At 34.6% G+C, this 16,995-nt stretch overlaps 1 protein-coding gene across 2 annotated transcripts in view; it reads right to left on the reverse strand.

Moving 5' to 3' along the window:
• CDC73 (cell division cycle 73) overlaps window positions 1-16,995 on the reverse strand; it is a 122,382-nt gene that overhangs the window by 25,764 nt on the left and 79,623 nt on the right. For both annotated transcript variants that reach the window (XM_082703946.1, XM_082703945.1), the window contains exons 11-13: window positions 14,823-14,880; window positions 8,104-8,139; window positions 7,224-7,311 (exon numbers count right to left, since the gene is read on the reverse strand). In XM_082703946.1, the coding sequence (XP_082560072.1) occupies window positions 7,224-7,311; window positions 8,104-8,139; window positions 14,823-14,880 (182 nt within the window). The remainder of the gene's footprint in view (window positions 1-7,223; window positions 7,312-8,103; window positions 8,140-14,822; window positions 14,881-16,995) is intronic.

Here is a 16,995-nt window from a genome sequence, read left to right on the forward strand (position 1 = left end):
TTATGGAACCAACACAGGAAGCTAGAATGTAGCCCAACAGTATCCTCAATGTAATGGGTGGGGAAGGGGGGGGGATTCCTTTATTTGTTTTCCAAAGTGGTTGAATCCTTTTGCATTACCTGTGGCTGTTGGGAACATAAATTGCTCATGGTCCTGAGTAAACTCCAGTAATTGTTCTGCCTGCTTCTTCCCAAAGCCTCAAGTAGTTTTCTCATATGAATGTGCTCAACAGTATCTGACTAATGTGAGGGGAACCCTCTAGATATTTTTGAAGCACTCTCTATGTGTAATCTCTCTTCTTTGGACCTCTGTCCTGGGATGCTATCATCATGGCTAGAATCATGTCATCCAATCACTTTATTTAAATAAACTTATAGTCCTACTAAAACTCCTCTCAAGATCACATTTATTATTTTATGTAAAATGTACTTTTTAATACTTTCATAATATAACCTTAACTTTGTTACTTAGGGATGTTTAAAGTTAAGGTGGGTTGTGTTTTGTTTCATTTACCTATGAAGGGCTAAAAAATTGAAAAATCCTTAATTTTAAATGAAACCAAATAAAATCTATGCCAAAATGAGCTATGGGGTACAGCCAGTACTATAATTGTGTGGAGGAGGTTTCAATTATGCATTAATTACATAGCAAAGCCTCCAGCTGACTCAAACTGTAGGGGAGATGTCAGTTGCAATGAGGTGTTAAACAATGAAGGGAGTGTTTTATACTTAGAAGAAAAATTAGGCTCAGTCTATCCTAAGAATGTAGTCTATTTAATTGTTTGGTTTCTCTGTTGTGAGTCTAAGGAGAAAACCACTAAAATTTTCTTTGTGATTTCTTTGCACTGTTTACTATCTTCCATTATAAACAATACTTAAGATTTAAATTTGTAATACCCTCAGATGAGCACTGTAAGTTTCTGAAGAATGAAAAACTAAAGGCAAAATTTGTTGTTTAATATTCCAAAAACTTACTGTGAATTTTCTATAACCATTAAGGTATATTTATAAAAAATATATATAAATAGCTGTCAATTACTAAAAATTGTGAGAGTTGGAAATACTGAATTTACAAATCATAAAAATCAAAGAATTACAAAGGGCTTTAAAAATTACCTGATCCAAATATAATTAAGTACAAAAAATACAATGCCAAGAATAATGACACTTCATAGGACCTAAAATCAAATCCCAGATACAGATAAACTATCAAAGAAGGAATTTGAAATTAGACATATACTAAATGAAATGCACAAACACACACAAAACCTGAATTTCAAGTACGTAAGTCTGCCATTTTCCAAATTACCAATGTGTTTCTCCCTCCTTTTCTGTTTCTTAGACATTTATTTAATATCCACCATTGGACAAACACTGTTTTCAAAGATGGAGGTCCAAATAACAACAAAGTAACAAGCCCTTTTCTCTAATGAGTCACAAGTATTAGTTGGAACTGTGAATTCCAACTGGGTGCCAGATTGCCAGATTGTAAAACACACAAAGCATCACAAAACAAAAACAAAAATATAAATGCATATCATACTTCACAGAATATAAACAATGAAAAAACTGCACTTGTATATTCATTAGAATGTGGAAAGAAGACATAAGAATGCTAAAAAAAACCACCAAAAAAACCTTTTTATAGCAGTTAATGAAATCCATTTTTGTGTGGGTCTGACACAGTTTCAGCTACATTATCAAATTTCAAGGAGGGCCAAAATGATTGTATTTCTTATTCACCCAATTGTAGGTGACTTGAGGAAGTAATTCATGTGATTCATAACACTGTAAGAACACTAAATGAAAAAAGTCTAAAGTATAAAACAGAAATCCTTCTTTCCCTACTGTTAATGGAAAAAAAAAGTTCAGCAAAAATTTCATTCAAATACTAAAGAAAAAATACTGTATAGATATATTTGTGCCTCATTACCTATATTTTTTATAAAGCTATTTAATTCATAAGGTACTTAAATTCAATTCTGCATTTGTTAAAACCTGAAATCAAGTTTTGTAACTTATTTTGTATCTCATTTTTAATTAGTCATAAGTTATTGTAGAAGCAGTTATGATTTTCTTTTTGGAGGTCAGGTTGCTTTTGTTTTCTTCAAGAATTGTCATTGTTATTTTACTGAGAAAGAAGGCAGAGCATTCACATTATTTTCCTGGATACTAATTATGTTATTGACTGAAAATATTTTCCTAGTTACCACCAAAAATATTTAACAAGAATTTTCAATGTTAGATCAAACTACAAAATATTGTTATTGTACTTAACAGTGAATATAAGGCCCTGAATATTGCAGAAGAGTATTCTGTTCCAGAATAAAATCCAATTTCTTTTTCTAAAATTTATTTATTTTAGAGAAAGAGAGAGTGCAAGCACGCATGTAGAGGAGGGTGGTCCTCAAGCGGACTCCCACAGAGCACCGAGCCCGAAGCTGGGCTCCACCTCCCTCATCTCACAACCTGAGTGGAAATCAACAGTCAGGTGCTTAGGGCGCCTGAGTGACTCAGTTGGTTTAAGCATCTGTCTTGGCTCAGGTCATGATCCCAGAGTCCCGGGATGAAGCCCCACGTCAGGATTCCTGCTCTTGTGGGAGCCTGCTTCTCCCTGCCACTCTCCCTGCTTGTAGTCTCTCTCTCTCTGAGTCAAATGAATACATAAAATCTTAAAAAAACAAAAACACTTGCAAAGAAAAAAAGAGATGTTTAACTGAATGAGCCACCCAGGTGCCCCTAAAACCCGATTACTTAATCTGAATGTTTGTTAAGAACCTCCATTATCAAAGGTTAAAATAACTAAACTGGTCCTTGGGAAACCTGGTTGTATTTCCTGCTCTGCAAACAACACCCATTAGTCTTTACGCTTATCTCTCAGCATTTTCATTTAAGGTAAGAGTGTATTCTGACGATCCTTTTTGGGTCTCAAAATCTAGAAAATAGTAAATGTCAAGTATTTCCTTAGATTATTAACATAAATCACTATGGTTACGTACGATCTCACTAACACCACATTATTTGTGAGAGGAGCTAGATGACGTTTTTAATGGGTGGTATATTATTGCTGAGTCTAATTTGATTCTGAACTTTTCTTCAAGATGTGATTTGTTTATAAGTTAATGTCAAAGAAAATTATACTTTTCACTGTACTCTCAATAATAAGGCATTAAAATTGGGTTTTATACTAACTGCTGGAACATATTTTATTTCTCATCAGTTACAACAAATGATTCCTAACACAATCATGTGAGCTCCAAGAAGGTTGAGCTTGCAGTGTATTTACCTACATAACACTTTGATTTTTAGTTATTGCTCTGTAGTGTTGAATGAACTAAGTACAGACAGATTAAATACACCTTATAAAATTCCAGTTCCAATCATTATAAAAACCCTTCCAAGAAATGTCAGATAAAATATAACAAATACCTGAAATGTATATCTGAGCTGGAAAGAAAATAGTCATGGGCCAGAAATCACTGGTGCTGCAGTGGATGAAAACGGAAGACAGGAACACTTACTTGAGACTTGGTTTTTACCACCCACACAAAGGATGGACACAAAGAACTAGAAATGGAACCTTACATGAGGTAAACAATCAACAAAAGGATAAACTAGGGGAAAAAAATTCCAAGTAAGTTTTAAGGACGTGTATCCATCGTGATCTGGCTATAGTGTAGGGGAGGAAAATGGAGTCCTCAATAATTTGTCAGCCAAGAGCCTACCCCAATGTCACTCTGGTCTACTATGCATTTGAATTTATGCTATGCTGGTGGACTAGAAATCCTCGAATTGATAATTTAACATAAAAATCAACTTTAAGGGGTGCTTGGCAGTTCAGTAGGTTAAGAGTCTGCCTTCAATTCAGGTCATGATCCTGGGGTCCTGGGATCCAGCTCCACTTTGGGATCCCTGCTTCTGCCCTCTCCCCCCAACCCCTGCTCATGCTCTCTCTCTCAAGTAGATAAAATTGTCAAAAAAATTAATAAAAAATAAAAAAAAAACAAATAAAAATCAACTTTAGACTTGTCATATTCCCTGTGGCACCCAACAAAAGCAAATTTATAAAAATCATTCTGTAAGTAAGGGATGTCTTCAATCCAGAATTTCTTCAAATAATTAAAACTTAGTGAGCAAAACTCTAAATAAATAACAAATGCCAAGACTTAATCACTAATTACATAAGGTAATTGGACAATCTGATGATTCCTATTTAATAAGCACCATTAGAGAGTACCAAATACTAGGAAAAGGTTGTAACAGAATACCTTTAAGCCCTTTCTCTACAACTAATGACCATAACACACACCACTCTTATCCTCTAAAACATTATGTAGAATATATAGTGTTGGGCTTTCCTTTTTCTTTCACCTACCTGATGAAAAGCAGAATGAACAATCTTAAAATGCTAAATATCCAGCAGTGTTTAAGTGAGTCTGTAAACAATTTACCCATTTTAATAATCAGCATGACTGACAAAAATCGAAACAACACTATAGGATAGGGTGACCGCTTTTTCTTCAAATACATTTTACTATATTTAAACTATATGAATTCCGCAATAAATGTTTAGAAATTATTCTCTTGTATTAACTCATGGGTCTGTATGTGGGAAGAGGGAAAACAAATTTTCCCCTTGAAAGTATTTTATTAAAATGACTGTATTTTGGGATGCCTGGGTGGCTCAGCCAGTTAAACATCTGCCTTTGGTTTGGGTCATGATCTAAGGGTCCTGGGATCAAGACCCACACTGGGCTCCTTGCTTAGTGGGACACCTGGCTTCTCCCTCTGCCTGCTGCTTCCCCTGCTTGTGTTCTCTCACTCACTCTCTCGGACAAAAGAAATCGTTAAAAAAAAAATAATAAAATGATTGTATTTAATTTATTAAGTCTAGTATCACACAGGCAAAGAGAAAATGAACTTGTTAAAAAGGAGACAAGCATAGCTTAGCTGAACAAGGCGGCTGAAACACCTGTGCTGCCACCACCCCACCATGCAGACATACATGACACAGTGCCTTGCCCACACACATTTTTCAGTTTTAAATGAAAGACTATTAATTCAAGATAATGTATACTATGTTAAATTGTAATAACTTAGAACAAGGTCCACCCACAATTCACAGATGCAAACAAAAAACAACACCAATAGCACAAATCATCATCATGAGAATCTAGCATATGACATTTACAATGAGAAGCAAGCAAGGTGGATATCCTTGTCATTAGCAAAAGCGGACATCCAGAAATTACTAGCGAAACCACGGATTATCTGCCGTGCTAGTAATAATGCTCAAAAACTTGACAGCATTCTGAAAATCACTTAACCATGGCTAATTTTGAGCCTTGCAAATGTACATATAACTGAAAGTTATTTAAAACAATTTTAACCCTGCCATTTTTCCTCTGTAAATGACAGCCAATACAAGAAGTATAAAGATTTTAAAAAACTCATCATGATCTCTGAAAGTGGCACACCTATTCATACTAACTAAAAACTAAATACTTCTAGAAAATACTTAAAGTCTGAAGCTGGTTGGATAGGGGAGAGATTATGTACACACCATGATGTGTGTTTATTAGAGCAGTTTGAGTGTAACTGTGATTATATTCATTTTAAACAGGAAATGAGGAAGGGAGAGAAAGACTAAAAATTTCAGGTACAAAATTCCAGTTACAAATGAAAATGGTACTCATTTCTAGTTACCAAATAAATACATCCTAGGGATGTAAAGTACAACACATTGATTACAGTTAATAATACTGCATTGCATATTTGAAAGTAGTCAGGAGAATGGAATTTTAAAGTTGTCATCACAAGAAAAACATTTTGCAACTATGTATGGTGATGGATGTTAACTGGACTTCTGTGGTGATCACTCTGCGATATATACAAATACTAAATTCTTACACTGTATACTCAGAATTAATAATAATGTCAAATAAACTATATCTCAATAAAAAAAATTTCTGGAAGCTAAGTATCTAAGAATTTTAACATAGGATATAGGTTTCATTTTAACTTCAATTAAATTTTACTAATTTCTAGGGTAAACTATATTCCCAACCTCCACCATCCCCTACACCCAGGGTAAACAATATATACAGAACTTTTTATCACTTTTCCCAATCTATCTTTTTTTTTTTAAAGATTTTACTTATTTGACAGAGACACAGCAAGAAAGGAAATAGAAGCAGCAGCAGTGGGTGAGGGAGAAGCAGGCTTCCCTCTGAGCAGGGAGCCAGATGTGGGGCTCAATCCCAGGACCCTGGGATCATGACCTGAACCTAGGGCACCTGCTTAACGACTGAACCATCTAGGTGCCCCACTTTTCCCATTCTTTACTACTACTTGGAGAAGGGGAGAGGGAGAGAACTGGAATTTGTTTTAGAACTTCCTCAAGCTCTTCAGAAAAAAATAAAAACAATTCATATTAAAAATTAACATAATAGTATCCTTTTCATTAGAAATTGTGCCAAAACTTTCCCTATTTTCCCTAAAGGATCCAGAGAGAAAAGACTATACAGTGGACCCCTAAACAACACTGGTTTAAAGTGCATGGGTCCACTTATACACAGGATTTCAGGATTTCCGCCTGCCACATAAATGCAACTCAGGCGCCTGGTGGCTCAGCTCATTAGCATCTGCCTTAAGCTCAGGTCATGGTCGCAGGGTCCTAGGACTGAGCCCCACATCGGGTGCCCTCATCAGAGTCTGCTTCTCCCTCCCTCTCTGCCCTCCATCCCACATGGCTCATGCTTGCTCTCTCTCTCAAATAAATAAGCCAAATCTCTTAAAAAAATACAATAATGTATTTTCTCTTCCTTGTGATTTTTTAACATTTCTTTCTAGCTTACTGTATTGTACAAAACATTATATAATACATATAACATACAAAATATGTGTTAATAGACTGTTATGTTACATATTACTTATGTTATCATTAAGGCATCCATCAACAATAGGCTATTACGAGTTAAGTTTCTGCAGGAGTCAAAAGCTCGATGTAAATTTTTGATTGTGTGGGGGATCGGTACCGCAAACCCCTGCACTGTTCAAGTACTCTGTACTCTGCTCTGAAAATTATACTTCAGACTATCTATAAAGCCTATAGCACAGAAGCTGAAATCGTTTTCTCCAAATAAGGAATATCAGATTCTTAACTACTAATTCTCAAAGACATCTCCATATCCAATGAAAACGACACTTTAACAAATTACTTACTTCAGGTCTTGTAGAAGGTCCTTTGCATTAAGCATGGTTATTAAAGAGGTGGTAGCTGCAGGAATTATGATAATGGGTGTTCGAGATCCTATAAAGACAAAATTATAAAGGTAGCAAATATGTTACTATTAAAAGAAATATAGTTACTTTTGTAATTAATAAATTTATAATCTTAACTCCTTTGAGCTAAAGAAATATTTAAGTCAACAATAATATTCAAAATATTTAGTAATCAGTATGACCTGAGTACAGACTAATCAGAATGGATACCGTGAACAAACATCTGATATAACTGCACAAGCATAATATCAGCCTTCGTTTTGTAATCTGGCTTACTCACTTTTACTTTCTATTTAAAAAATTTTTAAGTTTTATCTTTATTTTAGTAATCTCTATATCCAACATGGGGCTCAAATTCATGATGATCAAGAGTCAAATGCTGGGGCGCCTGGGTGGCTCAGAGGGTTAAGCCTCTGCCTTCGGCTCAGGTCATGGTCTCAGGGTCCTGGGATCGAGCCCCTCATTGGGCTCTCTGCTTAGAGGGGAGCCTGCTTCCCCCTCTCGCTCTGCCTGCTTATGATCTCTCTGTCAAATAAATAAATAAAATCTTAAAAATAAAATAATTTTAAAATCAGGCACACCTGGGTGGCTCAGTATGTTAAGGGTCTGCCTTCAGCTTAGGTCATGATCCCAGGGTCCTGCGATTGAGCCCTGCATTGGGTTCCCTGCTCAGCAGGGAGTCTGCTTCTCCCTTTCCCACTCCCCCAGCTTGTATTCCCTCTCTTGCTCTCTCTCTATCTGTGTCAAATAAATAAATAAAATCTTTAAAAAGAAAAAAATAAAAAATAAAATAAGTTTAAACTTATATGCATAATCTCACCTTTCTTCTGATTTGGGGGAGGTCTTGCTTGAGAAACTGTTAAGAGAGGGGAAAAAAATGATTGTTACAAAATAACATTCTTATTTTCAAAGTTACAAAGCAACTAAGGCCTAAAAATTTAAATTACATATGACTAGTTATAAAGTTTTAAAACATATTGCAATCTTTCCAAATAATACCAATCTTCTCAATTTCTCTGTTTCACAAAAACATTAAAATGCCTTACCATTATATAACAATATATTGTAACAAAGTGGATATACTACGCTGCTAAACTCTTGAGTATCTACATTAACAGATATTATAGTCTAGCAAAAGCAGTATAGTTTCTTAATTAAATGATAGCCAATGCAGTAAATGCAAAAACATGTAACACTGGGTGATAGGCTGGAAGGAGGAAATGTGTTTAACTATCTGGGAGGGAAAAGAAAGGCATTATTGGGAACTAAGACCTAAAATACTTCTTACCATTTCTCTCTCTTTTCATATTTGTTTTTTCATTAGAAGAAGATTATAGGCAATGAGTCATGGGCAGGTCTATATTATCTTAAATTGCCCCCCCCCTTTTTTTAACATTTTATTTATTTATTTGGGGGGAGGAGAAATCGAGCGAGAGCAGGAGGCAGAGGGAGAGAGAAACTGAAGCAGAGTCAGTGCTGAGCATAGAGCCTGATGTGGGGCTCAACCTCATGACCACAAGATCATGACCTGAGCTAAAACCAGGAGTCGAACACTCAACTGACTAAGCCACCCAGTTGCCCATATTATTAATAATTGTGAATGTGGGAGATGTGGGTGGGGAGATGGGAGTAACTGGGTGATGGGCATTGAAGGCACATGATGTGGTGAGTGCTGGGTGTAACATGCAAATGATGAATTATTGAACTCTACATCTGAAACTAATGATGTACTTACTATATGCTAGCTAACTGAAATTCAAGTTAAAAATTGTGAATGTTATGTTAAAAAATACAAATATTCTTTTTTTTATTATTTGTCTATATAATAGACTTTATAATGGAAATAGGTGTTGGCATAATAACAGCAACATCAGCCTGGTTCAAGACTATTATGTTTTAGAATCTAAAAGTGCTGTACATTCAATTTTCAGAATTTACACACATACAAAAAAATTTACTGATGGCTTTCTGTCATGTACTATATTAAAATTTCCACTTCCTTAAATCACAAAAATAAAAATTTAGGAGATTTAAAATTCTCACTCAACATCAGTTGTTAAAAACAGATTACTATTTTTAAAGGGGATACAACTCATTTTTGGAATATGTTCTTTTTTAAGGCAGTAAAATGCTACATTTTAACTTAATACTTTGTAATCCTTTCTACAGCTATTTACTGTGATAAAATTTTATGGAGTCCAGTAGTATGATTTTTCCAGTCCCATAAAGGAGAGAAATATATATTAAATACAAGTTCATGCATATACATATTTATTAGTGTTCTCTTTCTTTCTACTTGTTAAGAAAAAAATACTAAAGCTTTCTCAAACATTTTTAAAAATAGGACTCAAGGAAAAGACCTGATTAGCTAGATAACATCATTTGGAATATAATATATTCTCAGTAAATATTTGGTATTTGTTGGAGGGGTAAAGTAATGACAGGATGGCTAGATACATGGATAAACAGGAGACAGGACTTGCTTAAAAAAAAAAAATGAGTAAGGGAAACAAGAAAAAAGAACTCTTTGCTTGAAATACCACTGGTTTGGTTAAAGAAGCCCACAATAGACTGAGGAATTTAGGAAAAGATTCACTAAAGTCAAGGGTGAGAAGACCCCATGTAAGAAAAAGATAAAATATGAAAGCACACATATTAAAATTGAGAAACATAGCAAAAACAATAATTACATAAGAATATAAATAAGTTCCCTAGTTAAATCAGGACCAAGGTCCAGACACAATGACAAACACACTATATTAAGTTTGATTTAAAGTGGGAGAAAGGGGAAAAAAGGGCAGAATAACACAGTTCATAAGGCACAGTGATTAAGAGGAAAAATCTGTACTCAGATTACCTCAATTCCTATCTACATTTTGCCACTTCCTGGGCAAATTACCGTTGTAAGCTGAATTGATAGACCATTCATTCAGTCTCAGTTGTCCTCAACTATAAATCAGTAATAATAGTTTCTACATCTTGAAACTGCTGTAAGAATCTTAAAAACAACAATGCTGGTTAAGTCCTTAATCAGATCTTGGCTCATATTTAATATTTAGCGAACCCTGTGGCTATAGCAGCTCATCCTAAATGCTACTGCTCCTAGTACCACTAATACTACCACTACCTTCAGCAAATTCCATGACTGAAAATTTACAAGCTGAGAATAAGTAATTATTATTGATTGCTATGTATGATTTCTAATATAATTAGTCTTCACTTAAATATTCAGAGCCTTATGCACAAGGCCCTCTTATTATTGTAAATAAAACAGAAATAGTCACTGCCCTCAAAAACCCTTCAGTAAAGTAGGGGAGTCAGACCATAAATAAGTAAGCATACAAACATATTTAAACAAGTTTGAACATTCAATTATTAAGAAACAAAAAGCACGTACAATTGACAGAAAAGTGTCCTTTGGAAAGAACGCGCAGAGAAAGCCTCTCAAAGAAGTGGCATTTAAGCTCAGATTTCAATGATGAAAAGGAGCCATTGTGCAAGGAATAAGTGAAGAACAGCCCGCTGAGGGGTGGAAATGTGAGCAAATGCCAAAGACAGGAAGAAACTGCTGTGCTTAAGGAACTGCAAATGTATAGACTACAGGGACAAAAGAAAGAATGGCAGGAAATGAGGTTAAAAATATATGCTTTCAAACGGAAAAATACACACACACACACACACACACACACACACACACACACACACACACATTTTCCAGGCAACATTAGGTTTGTAAGTAAATGCCACTGGAAAACCCTGTAATTTTTAAGCCACAAAGCGACATAATTTGATTTTCATTTCACATCTTCTGGAAAAGAAAAACAAAAGATTGAGATAAAGGATCAAAAGGGGACAAGCATGAAAGAAGAAAGCTCAAGATTATTAAAAACAGTCCACACAGTGGTGCTACTCAAATTAAGTGTAAAGATAAGAGGTGGGTTTTTTTTTTTTAATATTTGAAATTTCCAAGGTCAAGTGAATAAAATGCAGTAACAATGAATTACTAGAAAATGATCATGGACTTGGATGTTGTGATAGTACTGTACTCTCAATTTCTATATGCATCTTGTTGGAAGCCAGAAATAGGTCATGGACTAACACTTCAAGAAGCACTGGTCTAGAGAAATGATAATGGTTTAGACTTAAATTCTTGTCGTAGAGATAAAGAGACAAATCTGAAACACAGAAAATGTAAATCTGACAGAAGTTACTGACCTATTAGATGAGAGCAATAAGCAAATGTGGAAAGTGAATAATGAAGAGTAATGCCTGAATTTTTTTGCTCAAGAAACAGAGTTTATAGTGGTGCCGTTTATTCATGAAGAAGACACTTGGGGGAAAAGTTCAGGCAACAGAGGTTTTACATCAGTTTTAAGATGCCTATGGCATATCCAAATATTAGACAATTTATACGAGATACCAGAGATAAGAAGAGATGTCTGATTTGGAGATACAAATTTGAAAATCATCAGCATAGACGTAATACTATGGAATGAGATACCAGAACCAGCACAATATTTTTAAAATATACAAGGGGTGGGGCACCTGGGTGGCTCAGTCAGTTAAACCTCTGCCTTCAACTCAGGTCATGATCCCAGGATCCTGGGATCGAGCCGTGCATCAGGCTCCCTGCTCAGCAGTGAGTTGCTTCTCCCCCTACCCTTCCACCTGCTAGTGATCTCTCTTTCACACTCCCTCTCAAGTAAATATTTTAAAAATTAAATAAGTAATAGATAAATAAATAAAATATACAAATGGCTAATTCTCTCTATCAATCTTATATGTAAAGCAGACAAACGAGTTACAGTTCACCTACCCATTTCAGGCAATCTATGAAATAAAAGTAAAAAATTAAAGCTGGAGAAATAAAATATGCACTGTACATGCATAAGAAAGAGGCAGGAAGCAAGGATATGGGTAAGAGATTTAACCTAGAAAGAAAATGACAGTAAGGTACAGGACTATGGCTTATCAAAGGCTTATCCTTCCTAATCCACTGAAAAACAGGTGCTTTTTGTTAGTTACATTCTCCAAATAAATATTTAGAAGTTGAGAATAATTGTAGATACTTTCAAGTATCAAATTTACCCAGGGACTTGCCTGGCACAATTAGTGCTAGATAAACATGTGGTGAAAGAATAATAAAAAGGAGGGCGCCTGGGTGGCTCAGTGGGTTAAGCCTCTGCCTTCAGCTCAGGTCATGATCTCAGGGTCCTGGGATGGAGCCCCGCACCGGACTCCCTGCTCAGCGGGGAGCCTGCTTTCCCCTCTCTCTCTCTGCCTGACTCTCTGCCCACTTGTGATCTCTCTGTCAAATAAATAAATAAAATATTTTAAAAATAATAATAATAATAAAAAGGAAAAAAGTAATCAATAATGGCACTCAGTATTTGAGTTGCCCCACTGAAGAGGTAAACAAAACGGTGGTTCAGTCCTTCATTTTCGAATGATTCGAACTCTACCTACAAATAAATGTTATGAATGGCTAAATTCTCATCTATAACATATTATACTGCCAAATAGGTTTTGAGCATTCATATATTTTTTTAATTTTGAAAAGACAGCATAAGTGAACATGTCATATATTACACAGTTATCTCTTCAAAACTGGGCAGCATCCCATAGGCAAATACAAAAAACATTTCTACAGCAAAAGAAAAATTCACTAATCAAGACAAAGGTGAGAAACTGCTGAACATCCACTAAAATGAGTTTTTATTCATAGATGAGTGCTAAAAACTTGTGGAAAAGGAAGAGGAGATCTCACATGGATGGGCATCAGAATATGTGTTGAGATATTAATTCACATTAATTTCAATCAGTTTAATCACCAGGGTACCTTGATAGAACAGTTGAAAAAGAATGATAAAATATTAAGAGTTGAAAAGACTCAGAACTCCATAGTTTACATATGATCTTCCCCAAGGTCACAAAACTGACTGATAGAATCCAGCTCCGTTAACTTCATTTTATCACATGGTACATTTGAACAACCTGATTTATTTAGATATCAGTGCCTCCCCTACCCCTCTGCTTGTCTACCAAATGATTTTGAGAAAACGTGAAATGACAATTTTACATTATACAACACAAAAGTGCATTAGAAAACTCCAGGGGTGATTTCTCCCCTCTTACACCAATTCTGCATTTCTCCTGTGACCTTCTGGAGACTGACCAACTACAGCCTCCCATCCCACCGCCCCAAAGAAGCACAGTCCTGTAACAGTCATCTGCCTCTACAATACCCCTCTACTGCACAGTTTGTATTGTTCAGGCCCAACTGAGTACAGCAATTCCTATTGCCTTCACTTTTTCTTCCTTCCTGAAAAGAACTCCTTTTTCTAGTTTCTGGCCCTGAGTACATACATGGAAGGCATTCAACTAACATTTATTGAATTTAATTGCTCTTCCTTATACTCTTAATATGGCTTTTGATTAAGGTCCTCGGTACTTAATAAACAGTGCCACAGTCCTGTTATCTGAAATAAATTTATCCAGTGTGCTCCAAAGTTAACAAATGGCTAATGAAGTCCTTCTCTTCTCCACTCGTCCGCAAAAACAGGAATGATAAAGTTTCCAAACAAATCCACTGTCATAAAAAAAAAGAAAGAAAGAAAGAAAGGAAGGAAGGAAGAATGAAAGAAAAAGAAAAAGTAAATACTACTCATGTCAAAATCCAGATATATGGATCCAGGACACATTCTGATATAAAAATAATCCCACTATAAGCCACATATATTCATAATACTGTACTTCTAAAGTGCTTCCAGAAGTATTTAGTATGTATAATTTACATAATTTTAGAGTTAGCTTGTAAACATACTATGAATAAAAAGACAACCAATTCTGCACTATTGATACTGCCAAATTTAAGAGGAAGAGCACCCAATTAAATTCTGGCCTGTGCATTTCCAATCCTATTCATTTTCTTCATAGCCATTTTCAAAACCACTGATGAGGTAAAAGAAGAAAAGGTACAGCCTAACACTTTAAGTACACTAAATGTAAAAACACCAAAATCAAACCCAAAACACCTAAAATGAATATATTGTTGGTCTCTACATGCACTTATAAAGATCAACCTTTTTAGAAACTAGGAATAGAGAAGAAAAATATTTCCGAAATAGCTTCAGTAATGCTTATGTTTACCACACATTTTACAGAACTGATTACAAAATCTTGTATGTTCAAGAACATAGACATCTGAAATTCTAAGCATCAAAGCTGCTGAACAGTCTATTAAAATTATAATGCTGTGCTTCCGACAGAGGAGGAAAAATCACATCCATATGTACCTCGAACAAGAAACTGGTGAGGGGATGTGTACATATACATAGTTTTTTAAAACATTTTTCTAAGATCTTACAAACATTTTCTTAAAAAAATTTAACTCTTCAACTCTATTTGTTCAAGTAAATGTTCCTATATTACTTTATATTAAAGTAAAATTTCAATTCCTTCAAAGCATTGTAGTATCAAAAAAAAATGTGACAATTAAAAAACAAACAAACAAAAAAATTCTGAAGTTTTGTATTTCACCTGGTCTTGGTACTGGCTGTGCTGCAGGAGTCTGAGTCTTACGGGCCGATGCACCTTCCTTTAAAAGAATAAAAATTGACAAATAATATTAGAATTCCTTTACATAATAAATACTTCCATTTAATTACTGCAAAGAAATTTTGTATCTCCTTGTTTCTCAATCAATCCCTCCACTAAACATGTTATGAGACTAAGCATTAAAACAAAAAGCAAAACAAAACAAAAAACCCCCGCAGAAAACAAAAACACCTCCCTTATCTTTTATGCTACTGGCCATGAGGTAATAAAAGGATTCTTTAGTAGAAAATAAATTTAAAATATTATCATATAGTTTATTCTAAGACTATAACATTTTCCAAATATTTGATATACGTAATTGTTGACAATTTTAATATTTGCATAAATGTTATTACCCATTTTAAAATCAAGTCAATCTTTTTTCCATCAAATAGTTTAAAATGAATAAATGATATATAATCTCACATTAGAAAGATGTAAATGATGTTACTTTGCAGTGCATTAAAAAATCCCACAAACATTTCAAATTAAATGCCTTTAAAATATTCAGGGAAATAATCACATTTATAAAGACAAGATTTATTACATTTAAGAATGGTTGAAAATTTTAACTAAATAACAATCTCAACTAATTACTAAGCATGTAATATATAGAAGAAAATATGCTAAGTACTGAAATATATCAATTACATATTCAGGAGTAGATGCTTCTGAAATGCTTAAGATACTCAAAAAGCTGTCTTTAACAGTTTTAATAATATTCACACTTAATAGAAAACTACAAACAAAAAAAAGCTACAAATGTAAATTTCAAAACAACTGGTACCATGACTCTAGTCGTACTCAACTGAATGAAATTTGGTGACTATCAGGGAAACTACATAAATCCATAATAAAAATCGGTATTAGAATCACAGAAACATTTCTAAAGAAATACTGCTAAATAATGTTAATTTTAACCATATTACATTGTCTTCAAAACTTGAGACTCTTCATAGTAAAATAATTTGGAATGGTAGGCTATACCACAGTTGTTTTTTAAATAAATAACTAAACCAAAGACATTTTAGCTTTCCATCTCATGTTAGTCCAGAAAGAGAATCAACTAGGTATTATACAATAAACATGAAAATAAAATAAATGTTACCCATATTACTTAAGAAATCCTTATATGTAAATACTGAGTCATGGAATGTGACTTAAGTACACACTGAAACAGAAAAAAATTTAAAAAATGAGAGAGAAGAACAATGAGCACACACACATGCAGATATCTTCCTGTCTACATTTTGACTGTAAGATTGGCTGGATCCAAATCAAAGCCCCCTCTTTTTCAAAAGAGCAGATGAAGTTCAAAATCACAAGAACAAAACAGCACCACTTGCATATGGAGAACTATCAGAACCAAAACTGATTCATGTGACTACTAAAATATACCTATACCATATGAAGAGATTATGGCTCTTATAACACGGGTCAGCAAAAGGTACAAGCACACAGAAGTAATATGTAAAAAAAATCTTTTCCATTACAAATTCTAACCCTTAAGTGTTTTTCTATACTTCTGAGTAAACTCAAAACTGGGTATTTTCTGTTTACAAAGTAAGCTATCATTGCTTGATGACCTTCTCCTACTCCAAATTATCCCTTTTGGGGAATAAGCCTTAGCCCTTGGTCACTGGAAGAGGCATATGTCTTAGGTTAGGTCAATCAAGAGTTCTCCCCTGTATGTTTATAAATTGGAACTAGCATGTTACACGGCTGCAAGGTGGTAAACCAAAAATTACAGATGACCATGTATCTCTTGACTCCTGGGGAAAGCCCATCTGGAGGAGGACAGAATGACACTAATATGCACAAAATAAAGAGGCAGAACACAGCATCCTTTATAACACCTATCTAGTTATAATAGCCTGCAAGGCCTCTTCTCCCCTACCTCTTCTTGATTATATGAGCCTTTAAAATCTCTCACCTCACTACTATGCACTCCCACACACATTTTTATCTAATTACTTGAGCAGAGTTACTGTTGGTTGCAACTGGAAGAGTTCTAACTTTGTCTCCTCAGATATACTGAAAATCTGAGTCAATACAGTATAACTTTGTTTAATTTTGGAGTTAGTAAACAAACACAAATAAGTGTTAAGCACAAGCA

This window comes from Mustela nivalis, assembly GCF_964662115.1.
Source record: "Mustela nivalis genome assembly, chromosome: 16".
Classification (NCBI taxonomy): Eukaryota; Metazoa; Chordata; class Mammalia; order Carnivora; family Mustelidae; genus Mustela; species Mustela nivalis.